Genomic DNA, 26353 nt, shown 5'->3' on the forward strand with positions numbered 1-26353 from the left:
GATCCATACATCCCTAAACTTTGTTAATAGTTTTAGCTTGCCATTTATGGAAAAACTTGGGTCTTCTACCATTTAGCTTCGACAATAGGACTCTTTAACATGGCCTTTCACAGTCTGAAAGTTCTTGTCATGAACGCCCAGAATATGCCCTCTTGAGATAGTCTTTTCCTTGCCTTTTTTCTGGTAAGGTCTTTATCCTCAGGATGCAAGGGTACTCCCTCTTCCTCTGTGAAGTGCCAAGTCACCAGCACAGCTATAAGCATTTCAGTCAGTCCAGGGTGCAGAACCGCTTCAGGTAAGGCCAAATATTCTTAAATTAGTGTCTGTAATTAGAGGGTCCAGTCCGGGGGGGGGGGGGGGGGGGAGGATAAGGTACGAGAAACAGTACAAATTTTTACTTGGGAAACTGAGTAAACTAGTGTTGCTGTGTTTTCCAGTTAATTCAATGTCCAGAGTAGTTTTTATTAAGCAGCTTGGCTTAGAAGCAGACAGATTATTTAAATGTGTGAGTCAGAAAGACTACCTTCAAATTCTATGTGACCCTTAAATTACTTAACTTGACGTGGGTTGAAGCGCTCAGCCCTACTGCCCTCCTCATGCCTACTGTTAACAGTACCAAGTGCCCGGCTCCACCGAGCTTGGCAGTTAAAGGAGGGTGTATTGTGTTGTTGGGTGTTGGTCCTTTAGTGTATTGTGTTGATTCTAAGAAAATGGGTCCTGTGGGCCTTGCTGTTCCCTTCCTGGCTGTTGGGTAGAGCCAGCCCTGAGTAAGTCAGTAGTCAGCAGCACAGCCAGTGTCCCCCCGTGGACACTACTTGGTGATGACTGAACATGACCGTGAGAATTTTAATTCATGAAGATTCTAAGGTATTCTTTCTGTAGCTTGAAGGTGCCCAGATTTCAGTGCTCATAACTGAGAACTGGGGAGATGGCTCAGTAGATGAAGAATGTGTACCCAGCAAGCCTGAGCTAGAATTTCCAGCACCCATAGAAACTGACTAGAAAAGTAATTTATGTTTTAATCGGCCCTAGTAAGAATGGAGGGGGACTTGGTTGCATCTGGGCAACATTCCAAGGCAGTGAAAATGCTGGCCAAAGAGCCGTGCTTGCAGCGGGTGCTGGACTCCAAGACCTACCTGCTCTGAGCCTGGTGTCATTTGCCTTTCTTTCAGACATGCTGAGGAGCGCCCTGGTGTGCGCTGTGCTCGCACTCGTGCTCGCCCAGCCCTTCCCCTGCCCTAAAACCTGCAAGTGTGTGGTCCGCGATGCGGCGCAGTGCTCGGGCGGCAGCGTGGCTCGCATCGCCGAGCTGGGTCTGCCCACGAACCTCACGCACATGCTGTTCTTCCGAATGGACCAGGGCGTGTTGCGGAACCACAGCTTCAGTGGTATGACAGTCCTGCAGCGCCTGATGCTTTCAGATAGCCACATTTCCGCCATCGACCCCGGCACCTTCAATGACCTGATAAAACTAAAAACCCTCAGGTTGACGCGCAACAAAATCTCTCATCTCCCAAGCCCGCTCCTGGATAAGATGGTGCTCTTGGAACAGTTGTTCTTGGACCACAATGCACTAAGGGACCTTGACCAAAACCTGTTTCAGAAACTGATCAACCTGCAGGAGCTCCGTTTGAACCAAAATCAGCTCGCTTTTCTTCCTGCCAACCTTTTCACGAGCCTGGGGAAGCTGAAGGTGTTGGATTTATCGGGAAACAACCTGACCCACCTGCCCATGGGATTGCTTGCGGCGCAGGTTAAGCTTGAGCAACTGCTACTCTACTCAAACCAGCTCGCATCTGTGGGTTCGGGGCTGCTGGGCAACCTCGGCGCCCTGATGGAGCTGCGGCTGGACCGGAATCACCTCCGCTCGGTCGCACCCGGTGCCTTCGACGGCCTCGGAAACCTGAGCTCCTTGACTCTGTCCAGAAACCGCCTGGAGTCTCTGCCGCCCGAGCTCTTCCTTCGTGCGAGCAGCGTGACTCGGCTGACCCTGTTCGAGAACCCTCTGGAGGAGCTCCCGGAGGTGCTGTTCGGGGAGATGGCCGGCCTGCGGGAGCTGTGGCTGAACGGCACCCGGCTGCGCACGCTGCCCGCCGCCTGCTTCCGCAACCTGAGCGGCCTGCAGACGCTGGGAGTGACCGGGAACCCGCGCCTGAGCGCGCTCCCGCGCGGCGCGTTCCAGGGCCTGCGGGAGCTGCGCGTGCTCGCGCTGCACGCCAACGCCCTGGCCGAGCTCCCGGAGGATGCGCTGCGCGGCCTCGGCCGCCTGCGCCAGGTGTCGCTGCGCCACAACCGGCTGCGGGCCCTGCCCCGCGCGCTCTTCCTCAACCTCAGCAGCCTCGAGACCGTGCAGCTGGAGCACAACCAGCTGGAGACGCTCCCTGGAGACGTGTTCGCGACCCTGCCCCAGCTGACCTACGTCCTGCTGGGCCACAACCCCTGGCTCTGCGACTGTGGCCTGTGGCCCTTCCTCCAGTGGCTGCGGCATCATCAGGACCTCCTGAGCCACGACGAGCCCCCGCTGTGCCGTGGCCCGGAGCCACGCGCGGGCCTGTCGTTCTGGGACCTGCTGCAGGGTGACCCGTGGTGCCCGCACCCTCGAGGCCTGCCTCTCAACCCTGCAGCCGACAACGCTCTGGAAGTCCCGGTCCCATCCCAGCTACCTAACAGCTCACAGTCCCGCGCGTGGGTCCAGCTGGTGGCCAGGGGTGAAGGTCCCGATCTTCGCCTCTACTGGGGTCTTTATATTCTGCTTTTAGTAGCTCAGGCCGTCATAGCCGGGATCATCGTGTTTGCCATGATTAAAATCGGCCAGCTGTTTCGAACATTAATCAGAGAGAAGCTCTTGTTTAAGGCAATGGAAAAATCGTGTGACTAATTAAAAACGTGACTAGAGCATTGTGGACGGGGGCCCCAAGGAAAATCCAGTCGGGATGCTGCTTCCTTCCTCCTTTTCCCACGCCTTCTCTCCTCTCCCCTGCTCTCTCTTCCTCAGTTCCTTCTCTCGGTGTTCCTTCTCCCCCTCTCCTCAGAAGTACCTTTTGTAAATCCCTACCGCTTGCTAGCCTGGCCTCAGTTTCCTTCTCTGGCCTTAGCTTCGGGGAGAAGGAGGAGGAAACTTGGCTTGTACTTGGCTCCTCCGGTCCCACCGTGCAGCGTGGAGAGAGGAGCTCTTTCTTAGTTTCTGAGTTTGAGGACACTCCTCCTAGGTGGGCAAGACCTCTCCTGCACCCAGCAAGGGTCGGGTGACATTTGCTGAAGGAATACCTGCATAAAACGAATCCTGGGCCCCAGAGATGACGGCGGCTTTTCCCAGGAGAAAGCTGGGGTCTTCTTGTCCCTTTCTACTTGAAAGGAGATTCGTGTCCGTTCTTTTTGGTTCTCATTTTGAGTCTGTTCTGTGGGCTGTTTGGGAGGGCGCTGGACTCTGATCCGGAGACGCATTTGAGGGCAAGCCTCCTCTGTGACAACCCCACCCCCAGCGACGACGGTCACTTCCTGGTACCCACTCCTGACCTGACTAGAATGGATTTTGTCACTGGTATGGGGATGGGAACTCCCGTGTGTCCTGGCCCAGCCCATCACAGAGGAGGCTTGCTCTGAAATAGAGGTTCCACAGGAACCAGAGCCTGGCTGAGGGATTCTGAACTCATCTGGAGAAGCCATGGGGGGGGGGGGGGGGCGGGCTGCTGCTCCGCGTGTCCCATTAGCTTCCTGGGAGTTTCCATTGCTTTGCACCAGGGAGATGTGTCATTGGTTCCCATTTCCTAGAGGTAAATGCCATCTTATTTCACAAGCATTTATGGAGCTGTGACCATGTGATAGGTGTTCATGGACGTAATGATAGCTTGGTTTCCATGGACAGCGCTTGTATCACATTCTCATTTATCCTTCCAATTGAAAGCAATTAAACCCTTGTTGCCTTAATTGGCTGTCTGTGCTTGTGAGAGGCAGTGGTTAAACACATGCACTGGGAGCTGACAACTTAGGTCTCATGTCCCCACGTACTAACCCTTGAGGACTTTGTACACACATTCTGTAAGCCTGGGTTTCCTCATCCCTGAAAGGGGACACAACAGTACCTGCCTCAGAGGGTCGCTGTGAGAGTTAAAGGTAATAAAACAAAGACTTTACCCAGTGCCCTGCATACAAAAACTGCCCAGGGAAGGATAGCTACCATTAAAAAGTATGCGGTTACATTCTCATCCCTCCCACCCACCCACACCCTCATGTTTTTGAGACACTGTCTCACTATGCAGGCCAGGTTGCTTTTGAACTTGAGATCCTTCTGTCTTACCCTCCCAGACTCTGGGATTAGAGGCTTGGGCCGTCACACTGAGCTGATACCATGATTTCTAAAGAGGATATTCTCACCCTCTGTATATAAAAGAGAAAACTTTCTCAGACTGGAGGTTATATCCAAACCAGCTATATCTGACCCCCGGTGGCCTCCTCAGTCCTGTGTGCTCGGGTTCTGTGCTTACAGGCCACAGCCACGGATCTTCCCAACACCATTGGGGCATGTGGAGGAGAAAGAGCTGGATCCTGACGTCTATCTGCATTTACTTCAACAGCACCCTCAAATATCGCCTCCTTGGTGACGTCTCCTTGGTGACGCCCTCCCTATTTCTGACTGTGTACCTCCTGTATGCTATGTGCTGGTCCTGGGTGCGGATTTTAGGGTATCTGTTTAATTAGCCTCTTGTGCTATGAACCCCTTGGGCAGTTTTTGTCTTGGTTATTTCAGAACCAAGGTGTGGAGGACAGCTTCGAACACTTCAGCCAGCTTCATGAAATAATCAGACTTGGCTCTATTTGATTCAATCTTTAAAGAGATAATATTGAAAACCCCTGTGTAATCTCTTCCTCGACTTTATCCCTTTTTCTCTTTGTCAAGCAATAAAGCTACTCAATAAATGTGTTTTACATCCTTATATATGTTTTCACACTTGGCGCATTTTCAGTTTTTGCCTTAATGCTAACCTACATACAATGGTCTTCAGCTTTTCCTGAATTTGGATACTTTTGAGATTTATCAGTATGATTATTTAGCTCTAGGACAGTTGACATTTATATAATATTCTATTGAGTGAATATACTACGGCTTACCACAGTATATTCCTTTTTGTTTGTTTTGGGTTTGGGTTTTGTTTTTAAGACAGGGTCTCTCTGCACAGCCCTGGCTGTCCTGGAACTCACTGTGTAGATCAGGCTAGCCTCGAACTTCTAGAGGTCCACCTGCCTCTCAAGCACTGGGATTAAAGGCATGTGCACCGACTCACTTGGCTACCTCTTCTTTTGTCCGTCTGTCCTTCCTTCCCACCTTCCTTTCTATTTTCCATTTTCTTTCTTTCTTTCTTTCTTTCTTTCTTTCTTTCTTTCTTTCTTTCTTTCTTTCTTTCTTTCTTTCTTTCTTTCTTTCTTTCATAGTGGTCATATTCTGCAGCTCATGTTAATGTTGGATTTTTTAATATTTTAGTGAATCTGGTAGGTATAAAATAGTTTCTTTAGAAAGGTATTGTGTGTGTGTGTGTCTGTGTGTGTGTCTGTGTGTGTGTGTGTGTGTGTGTATATGTCTGTGTGTGTGTGTATGTGTGTGTGTATGTGTGTGTGTGTATGTGTGTGTGTATGTGTGTGTGTATGTGTGTGTGTATGTGTGTGTGTGTGTGTGTGTGTGTCTGAGGACAGCTTGTGGAGTCTGTTCTCTCCTTCCACCCTTATGTGGGTTCCAGGGATCACTGGGCAAGCCCCTTTACCACCCAAGTCATTTCCATGACCCTAACTTAGTTTTTCATTACTGTTTTGTCTTGGTTTCCTGACAAGTAGTGAAATTCAGTTATCTTAAAATGTTTTTTGAACACTGAGATTTCTTTTTCTGGAAATGATCTGCACATGAACACTGATCAGTTTACACTGGGTGTTTCTGTTTTGTCTGGTTTTTGTTGTTTGTGATATTGTAGCTTATTTTTTCCACAAGTTTGCTGTCAGAACTCAGCCTTGCACACACTAGACAAGGTCTCTGTCACTGACCTATGACCCCAGCTCTTACACATGACTGCTTTATATCTGGAGTAACTCCGACAATTGCTGCTTCCTACTAAAACCTTGTGCCCAACGTTTATTTATTTTTATATTTAAAACCCATGTCTGCATTGGCTAACACACGGCTATCATCTTGACAGTAAGTGGCACCAAACTACATCTTAATTTCCTGACTGTTTCCTCTGTAAACAGGAACCTTTCAAGCTCTAGTTTGCTAAGTACTTTTAAAAATCATGAGTGGATGTTGAATTTTAGCAGGTTTTGCCGCGTCTGTTAAGATTCTACTATGCTTTTCCCCTTTGGTATGTTGAAATGGTAGATGATTTTATACATTCTTATGCTTGCATTTTGAAGTTTTCTTAGGCTCTGAAAGCTTATTGAGCTTGAGTTTTTTTTTTTGAAGATCCTTTTGATTTATATAAGGTCTTGGTGTACAAGCATGTTCCCTCTGAGATGCCTTTATTGTTTCTTATTCCTCTTGAATCCTTGGTTATTCATATTTTAAAACTGAAGCAAGGAAAATAACCAACTTTGAGAGCTCTGTGCACACATGAAAGTGTTACTGAGGGCAAGATTTATTTTAGAACACGAGGATAGCAAGCTGTCTATCTATCTGTCTATCTGTCTATCTATCTGTCTATCTATCTATCTATCTATCTATCTATCTATCCGCTGTCTATCTATCTGTCTATCTGTCTATCTATCTGTCTATCTATCTATCTATCTATCTGTCTATCTATCCTCTATCTATCTATCCTCTATCTATCTATCATCTATCTATCTATCATCTATCTAGAACTTCATCCACATCACTCCTCCCTACTCCAACTCCTCTTGTGCCTCCCTGGGTCCCTACCAAATTTATGACATCTTTAAATGTGTGTGTGTGTGTGTGTGTGTGTGTGTGTGTGTGTGTGTGTGTGTCCGTCCAACCTACTGAGTCCATTTAGTGTTATCTGTATGGACATGTCCAGATCTGACCACTTGGAATTGGACAACCTATGTGGGAGTTGGTTCCTGAAGGAAATGGACACCCCGCCCCGCCAATGTCTCTCAGCCGTTGGCCACCCTTAGCTTTTCATCTAGGGGCAGGACCTTGTGGAATTTCCCCTGTCCCTGTTGGCATGTCAACAGGTGCTGCCATTATGCTGCCCTGTTCAGGTGACCACAGCGAGTTCATGGATGCAGTTTCCCTGTCCTGCATGGAGCGTTTTGTCTGTCCGAGACTGGGCCACCTCCTTAAAGAGCTTGTTTCTTTCTCCTGCTCCCCTGGGGTGGAAGCGGAAGCAGCTGTTCTACACTAGCTCCCAACTCCCTGACTTTCAGCCTCACATCTCAAAGCTTCTTCAGCCCTCAGTGAAGCTCTGTGAAGGAGATGGCATCTCTCCACCCACACTGGCTGGGCTTCCTCCTCAGCTACTACTCCCTCAGCTGGAACCCGCTGGACTACGAAGTGCATTGATGACCCTCTCCACTGCCTGTGACACTGAGCCTTATACCATTTCAATTCCCTTACTGCCATCCAGGTACGGTCCTTGGGAAGGGAGGCCATACCTCGTGTTAAGTCTATCTGTTTCTCTTCTCTAAGTCTGTATTCTGGAAGTTTCCCTGTCTCCTTGGAAGACAGTCCTCCTTGCCCTGATCCCTCCTGGACTGTGTCTTCCATTCACCCCCAACCTCCCATTGTGGGCTCTGCTTGATTTACCTTCCTAGAACCTCAGTAGATGGAGGTCTGGACCTCTCCTGATGTTTGAACTGGTTCCGTCTGTTCTGACCAAAGTTTCTCTGGGCTTCCCAGCCTTTAAAAAAAAAATCACCATTCCTTCCAGGGTGTGCCGCAGGCAGGGAGATTCCAGGACTCACTCCCCAACAGCCTGCACCCCCTTATTAGGCCCTGGAATGTTACAGGATGATCCATCAACATCATAAAGAAACAAACATTCATTGAGTCCAGTGGCTGGTCTGGAGTGAGAGGCTGACACCCGAGGGGAGAAAACAATAACAACCTCCACCCAGTGACCCTCAGCCCAGCCCTCCGCCCAGTACCTGCCTGGCCGTGGGGCCAGTGATTCCTGGGTTTCATTAGTCAGCACTGGCCCTGCTGTTTCTAAATCCAGGCCTTGGGAGAGCTCTGCATTTCAGGGGCTGTGCAGCCAATGTAGCTTTAGTGAACATTAAGCACGCCCTCCACTGGGATCTCAGTTGTCCTTACAACCACCTAGGAGGGAGGCAGTATCAGCCCTCTTTACGGCTGGAAAGAACATGAGGTCCAGAGTGGAGGAGTAAGTTCCTTTGGTGACAGGAGAGCTGTCACAGGATCCCCAGCCTCCCAGCTATCAAGTGCCCACGCCTGTTTCCTCTGGCATGGACCAGACCAACTGATACAAAGGCCTGTCAATCAAAGGGACACTCATGCTCGTGGTCAGCCATATTGATCTAGGGGCTGTCGTCCTTCAAGCCCCAAAAGAGCTCCCTGAGAGCTGAACATTAGTGGAGGTGGGGGGAGGCTTGGCTTTGAGAAAGAAGAGGAACTCGGAATACAAAAGGAAAATGGATGGAGAGAAATAAAGAAGAAGGAAGGAAGGGAGAGAAAGACAGGATTCTAAGGGTGGGCCATTGCTGACAGCGGCTTCCCAGCAGGAGCCAAGGCCCACAGCTCTCCACTGACTCAGTTTCTCCACTCTTCCCAGGGTGTTCCGAGTCAAAGATGGTGTTGTTCCCACAGAAGCTCTGTTGGGCAGGGGAGGAGTCCACCTGTCACTGTTCTCCGGGAGAGCAAGCTTGTGTCTGCTCTACCTCCTCCACCCGAGAGACAGGGGCCAATAAAGTGACCGAGACAACAGGCGTGTGGAAGGGCTTCGAAGCAAGCCTTCCCTATGTCCCTCCTACATCCAGATACTCCCACCGCCAAAGCTCCCTCCCTCCCTCTCCCCCAGAGACACCTGTCTGAAGCTACCAGAACCCCGGAAGACAAGAAATCCAAGCCCTCACCAATTTACTTCCCTGCGACGTGAAAAGAGAAAAGAAAAATGTCACTATCTGTTTTTCGGTCCTCTTTAAGCTCAAAGTTTAGATTCATCCTCAGCTTGGGTTCTTTTCAGTTGATTTGGAGTAGAGGAGAGGAGATGGCGTCGATGAAATTCGGCCACCTGACCTGCTTTGACAAAGGTGTTCTCTGCTAAAATGTTGACTTGCAACCTCTTGGGTCTCTTAGACCACTGTGCACCCTGACCCTCCCTTGCACAGCCCACACTGTGGTCTAGCTAAAGTCACTGAGCACTGTGGTGAGTATTAATATTTCCAGCAATGGTAGAGGCGCTGGGACTGTAGTTTAGTTACCAGATCTGCACGGAGAAAATCTTCCTTAGTTGAGCCCTGATGCCTGATTGCCCCTTGAAGGGTAGTAAGCCTCTCAGGACTGGAAGCAATCAAGCAGATCCTGGCTCTTTCTTAAAAACAAATAACCAAACCAAAGACAAAAATAAACTATGCTTTCCTACTTCACGAGAGGGCATGTCTCCTTCTGTATCATCTCCCACTCATCCCAAGGGCTTCTGCATAGAAATCTAGCAATGCCTCAATCCAGTCCAGTGTAGTCATTCCCGCAGGGAGAGTTTGCAGTTCTCCAGCCGTGGGAGGCACACTAAAAGCCTCAGATATGCCCCCTTCCTAATCCCAGGCCATTTGGATATGTTACCTTAAACAGCAAAGAAGACTCCGTAGAAGTCGTTAGATCAATAACTCAGGGGAAGGCCCTTGGGTTATCTAAAGAGCCCTGTGTGACCACAGGAGTCCAGCAAAAGAAAGAGGCAAGAGAGGACGGTATGGTGCTGCTGACTTTGAACATGGTGAGAGAAGCCAGGATTCAAGGAATGTGGTAGCCTGCACTCGGAAGTCGCAGAGCACATTCTTCCCAGCCTCCAGTGGAACACAGCGGTCCTGGCCCCTTCCTCTCAACCCAGTGAGACTTGTTCCGGGGTTGTGGTAACTCCTGAAAACAGTAATAAGAAAGGAACGGTCTCAGTTTCCTGTTTGATATGTGGCATCTAGTCTGCATTACGGTGGCTCTCTATAGGTCAGTTTCCTTAATGGGAGTTCCTCAAGCAAAAACTACATGTGCTTAGCTTTCCTCTCATGGGGCTGTGTGGGGCTTAATGAACAGTGGGTACTCAGGGTGGGCACACTCCTGAATGGATGAATGTGGCATGTGTGAGCTGGTAGCTGGGACTGGTCATCTTTAACACCTGCTGTGTGTGCTCTTGGGGAGCAGATACCTGTTGGCCCATGACCCTGTGGCCTTCTGAAAAGGTTTTATTTTAGAAGCCTCTGTCACACATGTTTACATATCTTGAGCCTTTAGATGTCCAAGGCTTTGTCTTTTGGGATAAGATTTTTCTCTCACGTCTTGGACCAAGGCGTCAAGGCGGGAGATGGCAGGAAGGGAGAAGGGGGTCTCAGGTCGCTAAAGGAAGCGTGATTTGTACTGGTGTCTTCCAACCTGAACACTCTGTTACACGCTGACAGCCACAGTCAGGGTGGAGAGTGTGGATTTATTTAGTGTTGAATCCATTAGCAAGCAGATACCAGGTGTCTCGTTCTATGTCATTTCAAAGGAATGGGGTCCAGGGAAGACCCGGAAGTGGTGAAGTGTTTGCTGGGTCAGAGGACGAACTCACACACTGTCCAAGGTTCTAGTGGCCCAGCACGCCAGCGGGAGCTTCCTCCTCAATCCAAGGAGCCTTAGGCTGGGGAGAAAGAATGTTGGATGGAGACCGGAGTGGGCCTGGAAAATGGCCTCTAAGATCCCCGTACCTCAGACAGTCTCTGACTAATTACCCCCTACCCTGGGCTGGACTGGGTGGGTCTGGGTGTCACCTGCCACCCAGGCACTGGTCAACCGAGACACTGACCGTGACCTTGCTGAACCACCTGCTTGAGACGAAGAGGAATTTGCAAGGACTGTCCTGGCTTGGGTGCTTCATTGCCCCGGGGTCAGTTCACATCCTCAGACGAGCATGCGAAACAAGCCACTCCAGTAACAGGCAGTTTGAGCTGCTGTTTCCAGGGGAGGGGACGTCTCCTCACAGGTGTCATCTTCCGGGCTGGCATAGTCAGCCTGATCCTCCCTCGGGTCACACTGACCATCCCCAGGCTTCTGATAATGGGACATCTGAGATGTCCCGGATGTAGGGAAGCATCTGTGCTTTTGGTATCCTTGTGTGTAAAGTGGGAGTCTGGAGCGTAAGGACGTCCCAACTCAGGGTCTGACTCCTGGATCCCAAAGTTCTCCTTTCTCACTTTTCTTCCCTACGCTCTACCTTGATTCTGTCAAGGCTGCCCTCCCCACCCCCATCAGCTGCCCTTCCCACACAGTCTGCACCCCAACGGCTGAGCCTGCCTCCCCTTGCCACGCAGTCAAGCAACTCTATAAACTGTCCCTTTTCAGACTAGGTAGATAGTCAGGGGCAGAGTCTGCCCGATGGCCCCCGTCCCATGGTCCTCGCCGCACCTAGCAGAAACACCCTGGACAGCGGTTCTCGTGGCTCCCGATTGAAGGGCTGTTCTGAAATTCAGTCATCTTGGCAAGCCCCTCCCCCCCATCCTTGTGCTAGCTAGCTGCTGACTGGGAGTCCCGAGGAGGGTGGTGGCGGTGAGTGAAGGAGAGGGTTTCCTAGGTGGCTCCTTGCCCTGCCTCTGTCATAAGGAAGACTTAAGCACAAGGTCCCCTGGCTTACAGAGGACCTGCTGTTGCCTCTTCTGATGGCAGTGAGCCGTTGTTTTTGGAACAAATGTTGTGACAGTAGAGATTGAAGGAGCTTTGTGACCCTGGAGCGCCTACATTTTCTTTCCTTCTGCGGCATTGATGCGTTTCTTTTCTTTTTTCTCTTGAGACAGAGTTTCTCTCTGTAGCTCTGGCTGTCCTGGAACTCACTCTGTAGACCAGGCTGGCCTCGAACTCATAGAGATCCACCTGCCTCTGCCTCCTGAGTGCTGGGGTTAAAGATATGAGCCACCATGCCTGGATCCTTTTGTACAGAGTCACCAAGATCAAGTGATTGGTTTGTAGGGCATTTAGGAGACTTGGTTCAGAAGAGGCCAATGTCAGTGGGACAGTCTGATTTCTGTCCCACTGGGCTGCAAGGGCATTGTCAGCCTCAAGGCCCTGAGGTTTCAAAGCCCAAACAAGAGGATTAATATTTAGGGAGAGTTGCTGAGAGGAAAAACATGGCTTAGCCCTTCCCCTTGATGGCCACAGATACACCTCAAACAAGCCTGAAGACCAGAGGGTAGGGATCTGGCTCTTGGTAGGGTCACCTCTTCATCTGGAGTGGCACCCTGAACCCTGTGGGAAGACATACCTCTGGTGCTCACAAGAACCTGTAGTTGGGATGACTGTTGGGCATGTTTGGACTAATGTCAGTGTTCCCTGCAGGGACCCTTACAGGCATTGTTCCATCTGGCCCTTGACTCAGGTCGCTCACACTCCTCTCTGGTGCCTCATCATGTGTTTGCCGCATTAGTAGACCTGGTTCCTTTCTCCGATTACCCGCTAAGAGGCTTACGGGGATATCTGGTCTACCGTGGCAAGGTTCTCTCCCTCCTGGTTCTTTGGCTATCTCACCTCGGCTTCCCTTCCATGCTCAGCCTCTTCTCTCTGCCACTGAATGCTGAATCCCGCGACCCCCCCCCCCCCCAGGCCTACCTTCCATTCAGTCTCTCCCCTCAAGCTCTGCCTGTCCTAAGGCAGGTTCACAGAGTCCTTAGTGTCTTGGGTAGCAATGGGCTGCCTGTCCCGAATCCCCATTGCCTGGCGGATCATGGCGGGCTGCCGTCACATGCCTGCTGACTAGCGCAGAGGCGGCCACGTCACGGTCTCCTCTCTCCAGGCCCTGTGGTGTTTGTCTCTGTGGCTGTGGCCTCTGCTGCCTCTTGCCTGTGTCACGGGTGGGGAGAAGATGCCAAGTCTACCTTTAAAATGTGAATGTGTTTGTTTTTGTCATTTACGATACTGGGACCACAGGGCTTGGCACATGATAGGTGAGTGCTCTGCCACTGAGTTATTATTTAAGAGACTAGTCTCATTAAACTGCTCAGGCTGGCCTTGAATATTTAGACTTCCTGTCTTAGCTCCCCAAGTAGCTGGGATTATAGGTCTGTGCTACCAGGCTTGGCAAAATTTCTTTTAATTGCTTAACATGTGTGCAGGAAAGCACATGAATCCTATCTGTGTGCAGCTGAGTAAGGGCCCACGAACTGAACTTTGAGTGTTTACTCTGGTCTTATTCCTTGTTCCCTGCTATCCCTTCCCCTTTGTTTTCTTAGCTTTAATTTAGGCAATCTTGTGTTTTCTGTGAGCTGCATAACTTTTCTGGAGTGAGGCATCGGAAGGATAAATGAATGCATGGGTTGTGTGGATTCTGAGGTCTCTGACTGGATCATGAAGAGCCTGGACCTGAGGACCACAGCTCTGCCCTCCATGTGAGGAACTGTCTCGTGCTTTAGAGAAGGGATAGAGTAGGGTCAGAGCAGGGCAGAGCTCAGGAGCCGTCCTTATCCTGCCTGGCTCCAGCTGGATCTTTTACCCATCGTGCCGTAACCACGTGTTCCCTATGCCCTCTGGAGTGGTAAGCGGCGTTTGACTTCCCTGCCTTCAGAGCCTTCTGCTGTAGGAAGAAGGGCTGAGTCCTTTTCATCCCCTTCATGGCTCAGGGAGGAAACAGCCAATGCCATTGCCAAGTCTGTAGCTCCCCGAAGTCAGGTGTGGCTCTGGAGTAGAACCCACGTTCACTACTGTCATTTCGTGTCTATTCAACGGCTATTTGGTCGCTCTTGCCTGTGATCCCACCACAGGTAAGGCTGAGGCAATAGGATGCCACGAGTTGAGGCCAGCCTGAGCTACGCAGCGGGTTTTATGCCTGCCTGAACTACAATGAGAGGCCCTGTGTCAAAGAAATCGAAACAAAACAACAACAACAACAACACAAACAAACCACTAACAAGAAGCAAAACACAGAACAATTATCTAGATTGGGCAAGCCAGGTGTGGTCCCAGCATACAGAGTCAAGAGGGTTCTGGGTAATGGCAGCCATAATGATCTAAGTTCAGATCCCCATCACCCACGTTAAAAACCCAGGAGTGGGGACATACACACCCATAACCCCCTCATCGTAGGGGCTAGAGACAAGAGGATCAGACCACCAGGAGCTGCCGGCTGCTGGCTTAACTTTAGGTTCAGTGAGAGACTATCTCAAGGGAATAAGATGCCAAGTGATCACCTAGCGAGCAAGAACTGGTGAATACAAATATGAACCCGGGCATATTTCTCCTCCTCTCCTCTCCTCACCTCCTTCCTTTTCTCCCTTCATTCCCAGATGAAATGGGGTTTAAAAAAAAATAATAAAGATACAATTCTTCCCCCAATAGCCTAATAGGCTGTCCTGTATGCTTGTCTCCAGTACTGCCCTACTGTATGGAAGGGAAGCCCGCGACCCACTACAGGAAGTGACTCACTAGGTCCCTGTTCATGTTCACAGCCTTCCATGACTCTCATGAACGTGCTCACGGGCCTGCTTTTTTTTTTTTTTTCCTTTCTAGCTAATGGAACTTTCCTATTCTTCTTAGGGTCTCTCACTAAGAGTAGTTGGGGGTGGGGATGGGGGATGGAGAGATGGCTCAGCAATTAAGAGCACTGGCTCTTCTTCTCGGAGACCTGAGTACAATTCCCGGAGCCGCAGGGTGCCTCACAACTGTCTGTAACTCTAGTTCCTGGGGATCTGACACCCTCTTTAGCCTCTCCGGGCAGTGTACACATGGGACACACAGATATACATGCAGGCAAAACACCCATACACATAAAATTAAAAAAAAACAACAACAACTTAAGAGTAAAAGGAGTAGGTGGTGCAGTGGGGCTCCCTAGGCTGGGCACATGTGGCCTTGTCTCCTGCAGCCTGTCATGTCGGGCATCCAGAACAGACCTGTTCATTCACGCAGAGATTAAGGGAAACATCGCATCCCTTACAGAGCCCATCCCTGACCTTTAATTAGGTGTGGTGACGCGCTGGAAGCTGCTCTAGCCGTAAGGACTGCGACGTTGTTAGTTTAATCATTTCAAAGGCTGCTCTGTTTTATTGTGGCGTAAAATTTGGAAGGCTCATATTAAAATGTACAATTAAATGTAACTTGAATAAATTGCTTTAGGCCAAGGAGAACTTTTCCCTCCCTCTCTTTCCTTAACAGCAGCCCCATTCCCTCCTGATTTCCCATTTGTTAACTGTCTGCCTTCAGACTCCCCCAACTTTCAGTGAATGGGATGCCGGGACTCTTCGAAAATGGACATTTCAGAGGCATTTTGACAAGCTTGCCACTTGGCCTTGGGCAATTCTTCAGGCTGATGTGGCAGAAAAGCAGCCTCTAGAGCAATAGATCTCAACCTGTGGGCTGCGACCCCTTCGGGGGGTCGAACGACCCTTTCACAGGGGTCTCATATCAAAGATCAGATACTGCATATCAGATATTTACATGACTATTTGTAACCATGGCAAAATTACAGGTATGAAGTAGCAACGAAATAATTTTGTGGTTGGGGGTCACCACAAAGTGAGGAACTGTATTCAGAGGTCACAGTGTTGGGGTGGTTGAGAGCCACTGGTCTCGCGTGATGGACTGAGGGCTGGATCAGCCATCATCGCCTGCCAGGCGTACAAGTTCCTGTTAGCTGTTCCAGCTCACCCCCTCCTCCCACAGCAGCCGTCCCCATTCTTTTTCTCCAGAGCTCACAGATGCCCAATTTCCCTTAAGGATCCTGCAGCTCCCTATTTTCCCCTCCCCCCACCCTCGCACCCTGTCTTATTATCCCTGCTGGACCACCGCTTTCTCCCCGCATTGAAGCCGGATACCTGACTTACAGGGAACTAAGATTGTTTTGGGTTTGGGGTGCCCCGTGCTCCCTGTGTAGGGGTGTTAGTCTCCTGGGGTAGGGACTGAAGATCGTTCCAGCTTGTCTCTGTGGGGACCCCTTGAAGAGATTTGATGGGCCTTTTATTCTGGACCATGAGTCCAGCCCATCCTCCCATGAGTCCAGCATGACTCACCCGGGAAAGATGGCATCACTGATCACTCCCAGACCCACTTGAGAAACATTGCAAGGACGCTTGAAGGATAGGGTCTTAAAAATGGAGAATCCTAGGAATGTTTTCTTCACTATAAAAATCATCAGAAAAAATGTGAAAAAATATGACAGACAAAATTATAGGTGCAGATAGATGAGCCATATTCCTGTCACCTGAGAAAACTTAGCCTTCCTCAAAAGCTTGGGCCATATCTGATGGGTGAGGGGAAAGCAGAGCTGGCCAGGGCAGAGGGATGGCTTCTATAGTTGTCCATGCCCCTGTCGAAGCAGGTGCCAGAATGCTTAGAATGATGTTCTGTGGTCTTGGTTTTTAATTAATATTTTGAGAAAGGGCTAGTTTTGATTTTGTGGAATATCATTTTACTATTACAGTGATGGACCTCAACTCTCTGGAACATAACTTTACCTGGGGGTTACTTAGCGTATTAAAATATATGTAACGCACAATTTATTATTTTCCTCAAGATAAAATATATACGAAACTTACCAGATTTATTATTATTATTATTATTACTATTATTATTATTATTATTATTATTATTATTATTATTTTAGTTCTTGACATTTTACTTTAGTTAATGTTGCTGGGGGTGGGGCTGGCAGCCTAGGACAATTTTGTGGCGTTTCGTTCACCTTCGCGTGGGTTGCAGAGATGGAACTCAGGCTCAGGTCTCAAGGCTTGTACAACAAGCCCCTTTGACCTGCTGAGCCATCTTGCCAGCCGGTCTTTTGTCTTTTGTTTTGTCTGAGGCAAGATGTCATTATGTAGCCTAACCTAGGCTAGCCCTGAAGTAGCAATCCTTCTGCCTCAGCATCCTGAGTGCTGGGATAATAGGTGTGAATCACCGCACCCAGCTTGCCTCAACCATTTTTAAATGTACAGTTTGTGGCGTTGAGTATACCATAATTTTGTGCTGCTCCCCAAACTGAAACTCAACCCATTATCAACTCCTATCCCCCACCCTGCTCCATGGCAATCACCTTGTTATACCCTGTCTCTGTGAATTTAGCTACCATATATATATATGTTCTCCCTAAAAGTGAAAGTACACAGTATTTTTTGAGATTGGTTTCTTTCAGCAAAATTTCCGTATTCATTTTCTTCTTAAAACTGGAACATCTTCATACACATTTTAATATGCACCACATTCTGTGGTTTGTCCAGAGCTTGGATAGCTCCCACTTCTGGCTGTTCAGATTAATGCTGCTGTGACTGACTGTGGGCAGGTAAGTTCTGCTCTGGGGCGCGTGCCTAGAGGAGGAACGGCTATATGATATGGTCCTTCTATACGTAACTTTTTAGAAGTGCCACCCTGCTCCCCACGGTGACTGTGTCATTTTCTACCCCTGCCGTTATAACCATCAGTCCAACTTCTCCACATCGGTTCCAACACATTATCTTCTGGGTCTTCTTCTTCCTCATAGTAACACTTGATCTCTCTTTGTGTGTGTGTGTGTGTGTGTGTGTGTGTGTGTGTGTGTGTGTCCTTATGCTTTAGTTCACATCTCTGTAATGCAGCGGTGTTGGTGTTGGGCATTCTTTTGTGCCGTCACTGGCCACCTGTGTATACTCTGTGGAGAGCTGCTTGTTCAGCCTTTGCCTGTTTGTTTGGGGATTGCTTTCTCACCGTGAGACACTCTCCTCTCCACCCACAGCTCTGAGCAAACAGCCTCCTGGAACACCCATGACTCTGCAGTCACCATCATGAGGAGCACATGCTGGGGACCCGAGCACTCTTAGGAAACTCATCCCTGGAGAAACACCACTAATAACTGGGTATGGACGGGGATGAGTCTGGGAGTTGTCGCCGAGGATTTTAAGAAGGTGACTGTCTGCTTGTTTGTCCCATTATCATTATTTTATATATTTTCAGTATTTCTGGCATCATTCTTCCAACATGAGCATGGTGCCTGACGCAGCCACGTGCTACATATGATGTTTCTATCAACAGTGGGCCACATATATTCCAACGGTTCCCTCAGATTATATCTCCCATGACTCAGCCTTCTAAGTCTGTGCAAATAGCCCCTGATGTTTACACATGATGAAATCCCCTGACGATGCATTTATCACAAACATCCTTGCTGTTGAGAGATGTGCAGGTGTACTTTATGTGGTCCAAACTCAACCCCTTTGGTACAAGCAAGGGATGATAAAGGCGCTTGCTCACAAGCTACCGATGTTCTTGGTTGCTGAGAGCATTATCCTTAGGGACAGAAGAAGCTGAGGAGGTTCAGGGCGCTCCCACCTACTCAGCTGCTGAGCTGGCATCCTGCACCGTGGATCTCACCTCTTACTTGTCTTCTAGCCTGAGTTAATCAGGCGAGGCAGGTTTTAGTGAAGCTCGTTGACTTGACTTCACACATTGGGACGAGAAGACTCAGAGAGGGAGGTGAGAACTTGCAGAGCTGAGATTTAAAGCCATCAGAAGCTCTCTGCGACAGGGACCCTGTCCCAGGCTGTTGGACCCACACTGAGGGCTGGGTTGACATTCACAGCCATTTGCCCCATCTTCCTCTCCACTAGGCATTCTCACCTGGTCTGTGGGCATGTTGAATTCTCTGTCCTTAAAAACCCTCGTGTGTTGTGAACACCCTGTATGACACTGATGGCAGACACTTGTCATTGTGTTCCTCCAGGACTGAGTGAACTCTCATGCAGATGATAGACTCCACATGATGACAATGGGGTCTTGGATGTGACCATCAGGGTGCTCCAGGGAGGCCTGAGCTAAGAGTCTGAGTTTGGATCCCCAGCGCCTCTGTGGCAGTAGGGCATAGCGTTGTTGTGTGCCTGTAGTCCCTCTGGTTGCTGGGACAGCGACTTGGGAACACTCCCGGAGCTTGCTGACCAGCTAGTCTATCCAATCAGTGAGCTCCCAGTAAAACAAAGACATTTTCTTAAAAAAAAAGAAAAGAAAGAAAGAAAGAAAAAAGAGGTGAAGGGTCAGCAAGGTGGCTTGGCAGGTAAAGGTGCTTGCTGCCAAGCCTGACAACCTGAGTTGGATCCTGGGACCCACATGGCAGGAAGAGAGAAATGACTCTTGAGAGTTGTCCTCTGACCTCCATGTATATGCCCAGACAAACAAACAAATAAAATTTAAAAAGAAATAATAAGGTGAAGAGTGATTGATGAAGATGCTCGACATCATCACCTGACCCATGTGCATGCACACACATGTGCACATGCACACACAAACTCATAATACACATATACCACACACACACAATGCACGCTCTGAGTCTCCCCTAAGGACCCTGCCTCCTGCTCCTGTCTGCTGCTTCCCACACTGAGGTGTCCTGGCTTTTAGCTTCGCCACACCTCAAGTTCCTGACCTTTATCTCCATCCTTCTCCATCCCCTCCTCCCTCCTCCCTCCTCCCTTCCCCCTCCCCTTCCCCCTCCTCCCCTCCCCTCCCCTCCCCCTCCCTTCCCCCTCCTCCCTCCTCCCTTCCCCCTCCTCTTCTCCCTCCTCTTCTCCTTCCCTTCTCCCTTCCCCCCTCCTTCCCTCCTCCCTTCCCCCTTCTGCCTCCTCCCTCCTCCCTCCTCCCTCCTCCCTCCTCCCTCCTTCCCTCCTCCCTTCCCCCTCCTCCCTTCCTCCTTCCCCCTTCTGCCTCCTCCCTCCTCCCCTCCTCCCTCCTCCTCCCTTGCTTCTGCCCCTCACCGTAGCCTCTTTATAAATATTAATGTATTTATTTAATTTATTACAATTGTGCACATGTATGTATGATGGAGACATGCACATGTCACGGTGTGTGTAGAGGTCAGAGGGTAACTCTGCAGAGTCAACTCTCTCCTTTCCACGGGTTCCAGGATCAAGCCCAGGTCATCAGTCTAAGCAGCTCGACTGCCGCCCCTTGGTCCCTCCGGGCTCCTCATCTTCTGTTTCAGTAGCACTGGGGACCCGGGGCTGCTTTTCTTTTCTCTTTAATCTTTCTTTCTCCCTCTCCTTCTCTCTTTCTGGCAGATCTCCCTGTGTAGCTCAGATTGGCCTTGAACTTTTGATCTTGCAACCACCTCTCAAGTGCGGAATGGGTTTCAAGTCCATCTTCTTACCCCTTTTCTTACCTCCCTGGGATGGACAGGAAAGGTGCTCACCCACTACTCACGCTACTCTGCCTGTCTCTTTTTTTTTCTCTCTGTTTCTGTCTCTGTCTTTCTTGCACACACACACACACACACACACACACACACACATACACACTCGTGCATGCACACACTTCAGGAAGCTCAGACTTCATCTTCCACCCAGCCCTTTAATCTGGAGTGTGTTTTAAGCCGGGGGGCTGGTAGTCTCCTGAGTAGGTGCCATTTCTGTGTACTCTACCCCTCTTCTACTTCATAGAGCCCCACCCCCATGCCTTCCTCTGAGCCCAGATGTGGTTTTACACTCCCCTGGACAGTCCACAGTGGGCTCGGCTTTGCCCCACAACTCTGTCTTCCCTCATCATCCAGCTCTCTTAATAACACTGGCCAACCACTCAGTTACCCAGGCCTCCATCTGACTGATGACCTTTATACTTTTTTTTAAATCATTGATGGTCCAGTGATTGATGGTCCCCTAAAGGCCATTCACTCTCCATTCCACAGCTGTGAGAGTCTTGCTTTGTACATGGTGCTTGGCAAAAGATTACATTCTCTTTGCAGATGGGAGCAGCCACATGACTGAGCTCCGGCCAGTGGGATATGAGTGAGATTTGACGAGTGTGGCTTCTAGATCATTTCCTTAAAGAGAAGGACCAAGCCCTAAGCATCTCTTCTCTTGCCTCTCCTTTGGCAGGAATATGAACATGGAGGTAGGTTCAGGAGCAGCTGTTTAGGATCACGACAACCATGGCTCGATGTCTCCAATGCAGTGAAGCCACTATTCTACATTTCGATGGGAACACCACTGTGATTCAGCTCTTGCGATACTGGCTTCCCTGGTGACGGTACCCCAGCAACCCTGCTTCATCGGTCCACTTACTGCTGTAAACATTCCATCACTGGACTTCAGCAATTGGCTGTGCAACCCACTTATCAATGCTCCAGGCCTTCATCATCTGCCTGAGTGACTACTGTCATTTTTATCCTGTTCCGTGCCCCTTAGTAACTCACATTCTACGCTGTCACCCAAACTATCCATCTTCCACATTAGCCTTTCTTCTCCTGGGCATCAGTGATTTCCCAGACCACATAGCTCTCTGTCTGGCAGCTGCCCCATACATTGCAGGGCATTTAGTAGTGTCTCTTCTTCCACCACCCCCAGATGCCAGTACCTTTACCAAATGATGAGAACAAAAATATTTTTAGACACTGCCAGATGTCCCGTGGAAGCCACCAGGGCACACTGATCTGATCTGTGTCTTGCAGAATGCATTCCAGTTGTCGAGACTCTTCCTAGGCTGGCCCTTGCCCTCCTCCGGGAAGGTAGTTCTGCTTCGGACATGACCCCGCTCTGGGGACTGCTGTTCTGTTTCTCACACGCATGATAGGCTGGCTGTTCACACCTCTGTGCCTTTGCAAATGCTCTTGCTTCTTCCCAGAATGCCCAAGTGCCTCCTCCTTCTACCAGGAGCAGTTTGAGCGTCAGCTCTGTGGGAAAGCTGTCTTCCATGGCCCCCCCAAAGCTCGGTGGTTCTGTGTCTTACTCTTGAATTTGATTGCTGAGGTGTTTGAGTTCTCTTAGAATGAATTCACTCCTGCGTGTTAGTTAACACCCAGTCTAAGGCCTGGTGCAGAGTTTGTTGAGTGAATGCAGGCACTCAGAATGGTGAGGTGAGGTGGTGTGTCCAACAGTGCGGGAGAGATGAGGGCTTTGATAGAGTGCGTCTCCTTGTGGGCCCTACTCATGAAAGTGGCCTCCAGGTGAGAGCTGACCTGACGATATGGTCCCAAAATGGGACAGATCTCATGGGTAGGGATTCCCAGAAGGCAGGTTTCAGTGTAATAGAAGGCAAGATAGAAATATAACTATTTTTACAGCGTATGATAGTTGGTGTAATTACCTAGTAGATCGTAATACAAGAATCAAGTTTATTTCAATAAAACATGAACTGACTGGACATGACAGTGCGCATCTCTAATCCGAGTACTTAGGAAGCAGAGGCAGGCAGATCTCTGTGAGTTCGAGGCCAGTCTGCTCTACATATTGAGTTCTAGGACAGCCAGGGCTACACAGAGAGACCCTGTCTCAAACAAACAAAACATGAACACCTGCATCTATGAATCTCTTTGAGATTCACTGCTTTGGGGCTCAAACGAGACTTCTGAGGCTAGCCAGGACCGTGGGAGGAGCTGAGAACCATAAGCTCTCCGTGGGGAACTCAGCGGCCCCATGGTCTTTGCTGCCTCAGAGATGGAGGGACCATGGCAGGGGAGGAGATGAGGAGACCTAGAAGGAGACAGGTGGAACGGCTTTGAAGGCTGTTCCGAGGGGAAACTGGGCCTTTGTTCTGTCCTCTGGCTTCTGAGGGACCATGATTGACAGTCAGTGTTTTCCGTAGGTCTGAGGTGTGACTGAGGAACAGTGTTACTATACACCATGGTGACAATGTACAGAGAAGTGACTGCTGCTTTGCCAGAGTCATGCTGTCATTTACAGAAAAGCTGAAACAGGCACCAGAAAAGGTGCTGTGCAGATCAGCGGCAAGAGTGGTTATCACACTGTTTCCCGGAGGGGTCCTCCTCCGGCAGTTAGGGCCTCAGGTTAGTTTTACCCCCAGGGTGGGGTTTCCTGGACAAATTTCAATTCTTTGGGTCTGAGACCTTCTTTTTCCTCCCCAGTCTTCTGTCTTGAGGAATTCAGACATTAGATATGTGGTCTGAACACTCCTGATCGCAGTGGTTCATTCATTATCATTCTGTGGGAACAAGGCTACCCTGGCAAATGGCTTTACACATCCTGCCTTTGGTAGAACAGAGTAGGTTGTTCTGTCGCCCACAGCCTCACTACCCTGGGGCGCTCTCTGTGTTCTTCACTGTGCCGCTCTACCGGGGGATTCATGGGATGATAATGCCCTGTGGTAGGGTGCTATGAGGGGTTTCCTCCACAGAGCAGAAGCTGGGTCCCAGAGTCCCGGTTGATCCATCCTTCTTTCCCCTCATTTTTATTTATTTATTTGTGTGTGTGTGTGTGTGTGTGTGTGTGTGTGTGTGTGTGTGTGAAAGAGAGCACACTAGAGAGAGAGCGTGTACGTGTGTATGAGATTTCTGTGTGGGAGCGCTAGCGTACCCCGGCATGCATACCCAAGTCTGAGGACAACTTTTGGGAGTCGGTTCTCTCCTCCCTTCCGCCTGGTTGAGGAAAGGCCTCTTCTGTCTCTGCTCTGCGGCAGCTCTAGGCTAGCTGGCCCGCGAACTGGCAGGTGACTCTGCTGTCTCCCAGTCCCGTCGTGAAGTAGGACCGTTGAGACTACAGGAGTGTTTGTGACTTTTTAAACGTGGGTTCCGTGGATCCGTCTCAGGCTGTGAGGCTTGTGCCACAAGTACTTTTACCCCCTGAGCCACCTTAGAGGCCCCCTGTACCCTTCTTAACCACAACAGATCCACATGGGTCTGGGGGAGGGGGGCCAGACTTCCCTTGAGCACTTCAGCAAACCTGGCCCCACGGGATAGATAGAAAGTGTGCCCCGAGGCTACAGGGCCTCGGGGTGGTGAGTCAGGCTTTTCCTTTCTGCAGTAATATGTCCCACTTGTGGGGGCTGACTGGGCACCATGTTGCTTTCTCATACTTGAGGGAGCACAAGTGTAAGAGGATGTAGGACACCCCAGGGTGGTCCCTTGCATGTCCTGGTCACTGTACATCAGCCACGTGCTATCAAGTGAGCCGGAAACTGGGCACTCTCTCCCCATACCAGCATCCTACCGCTGGCTCTCCTCATGATTCTTACCCCTTCCAGTGCTTCTGGCGGCCCCCCACTGCCTGCAAGGCCCCCCACTCCTCCGGGAGGCAGTCTAGGCTTCCTTGACTCCATCACAAATCTGGGCTTCAAACGTGACGTTTGGCCAAGTACCTTCCTTGCTCTGCCTTAATGGTTTCCGCATACTCTGCCCACCTCACCCCCCATCTGTTCACAGTTCTTCCTCCACACAGCCTGTCTAAATAGCGCGGTGTTTTTACCTGTCAAAGTCGTGCCTGTCAGAGCAATGAGTCCCATGGAGATATGAACAGCACAGAAGCCATCAATTTGGATCCTCGCTCTGCCCCTTGGTGTGTGACCTCTGGGGAATCAGCACTGGCCTGGGTCTTGGGTTGGTGATAATTGCTTCATTTACAGTATAGAGAGCCATTGATGGGCCCATAGTTCTCCCCCACCCCTCCCCATGGGAGGCGACATTTGGCAACGTCTAAGGGACATTTTGTTGTTGTTGTTGTTGTTAACACTACACAAGTGATGTCACTGGCTTTTAGAGGGTAGGGGCCAGAGTTGCTCTTTGGCATCCTATCCTGCAAAGCCCTGGGTAGCTCCACAGAAAAACATCACCTGGCCCTGAATGTCACCACGGTCTGGTTGAAAAACAAGGTGTGGCAGAAGCAATATAGGAAGAACGCAGCACAAGTCCCTCAGGACACCCACCTTACAGCTGTGCTGCTTAAATGGCCACCCTTAGATGTCCCCGCTGTTGACCACTGTCAGCGCAGAGCCTGGCACAGTGACTGTGTGGGGGGACTGGAGGAAGGAGACAGGACGAGGGGACTAGTCTTATTATCCAAGGTCCGCGGTCAGGAAGTTGACGCCCCTGGGATCAAGATGCAGAGGCTCCGAGGTTGGGGGTGAGAAGGAAGGTGCTCTCCTGTGGAATACCGGTGGGAAAGGAGGCTGAGGTTGGGGAGCTGGGGCTGGGGGTGTGGTGGCAGCGCTCTCCGGCTCCTCGTTTAATAGCCAGGGCACTTTTGTTTCTGGCTGTGATTCATGGTGCCACGGTTGAGGCATGATTCAGGCTGTAGGGCTTGACCACCCAAATCACTGCTTCAGTAATAACACCGCACTTTTATGTCTGCCTTTCATGGCAGCTCTCAAAGCACCCTGCAAACATTAATTAAGGCTCTTGGCGTTCCACCAGGGGCTGGGTGCAAACATCACTCTCGCCGCTTGGTGGAGAAGGGAAACTGAGCCAGGGCACCTGCCTGCAGTCTGTCGGTGGCTCCTGCTTTGTTTGAGGGCCGCTCATGGAAAAGAAGCTGAAATCTGGCCGCCCCCTCCCTAATTGTGACTCCTCTATCATCTCCCCAGGTTCTCTCTCTCTCTCTCTCTCTCTCTCTCTCTCTCTCTCTCTCTCTCTCTCTCTCTCACACACACACACACACACACACACACACACCCCTTGAATAGAAATAGTATCTTGGCTCCCTACTGGGGTAGGAGCAGGTAGGGGCAGCCGGGCACGCTCAGGCTGTGGCACAGGGGTGAAACGTGTAGAGAAGCCCTCCTTCTCAGTGACCACCTCCATGGCTGTCACAGCCCAGGGCCATGGCCATGGCGTACAAGCACCTCTGGGGCAGCAGCCTAGGAGCAGAAGGTGGCCTCAGAGGAACTTCAAATGCTGCTTTTGAGGAGAGACGTGGCAGAAGAAATGATATTCTTCCTTGGAACTTAAAGGAAATGCCTTTTCTAAAATGTTAGCAGTGGCTGAGTTGGATGAAGTATCTTGAGTATTCCTTATCATTGTTCTCACATGTTTTCTGTAAAATAGGAGCTATTTCTATATAAAAAGTTAGAAATAGAGGGAAGGGAAGGGAGAGGGAGGGGAAGAGGAAGAGGAGAGTGGACTCAAAGGCCGCAGAAACAGGACTTTGGGCATCCCTGGGTTGGTGCCTAAGGCAAGCGCAGGATCTCAGCCCCTCAGAGACTCCCCTTCCGGCACCGCAGTGGACACAGAACGCGAATCCGAAGACGATGGGGAAGAGCGGGGGAGGGAGGCCAGGGGCGGGAGAAGAAGCTTATTTTCAAACTCAGTCGAAGAACACCCCTTGAGCTTGAACGCAGTTCCGTGATGATGCGCCCAGAGTCGGGCTGCCCCGCCCCGCAGGCCGACACTGCCCCCTGCGGTGACTCACGAGGGGATGTTTAAATGACAGGGAGGACCCAGAAGTCCCTCACTCATGCTGCAGCCTTGAGCCCGCCCGGTCCTCCTCTCCTCACCGGCTCCCTCTTGTTGACCCGGCAGCCGCGTGGAGCTGCTGGTAAGTGGGTGCC

The 26353-nt window shown here is 50.2% G+C and overlaps 1 protein-coding gene across 1 annotated transcript; it reads left to right on the forward strand.

Moving 5' to 3' along the window:
* Positions 1-1174: 1174 nt before the first annotated feature.
* Gp5 (glycoprotein V platelet) lies at positions 1175-2878 on the forward strand. Its single transcript, XM_059276995.1, has one exon. It carries the CDS (start codon positions 1175-1177, stop codon positions 2876-2878), a length of 1704 nt encoding a protein of 567 aa, XP_059132978.1.
* The last annotated feature ends 23475 nt before the right edge of the window (positions 2879-26353 follow it).

The sequence above is a fragment of the Peromyscus eremicus genome, chromosome 12, assembly GCF_949786415.1.
Source record: "Peromyscus eremicus chromosome 12, PerEre_H2_v1, whole genome shotgun sequence".
NCBI classification, from domain to species: domain Eukaryota; kingdom Metazoa; phylum Chordata; class Mammalia; order Rodentia; family Cricetidae; genus Peromyscus; species Peromyscus eremicus.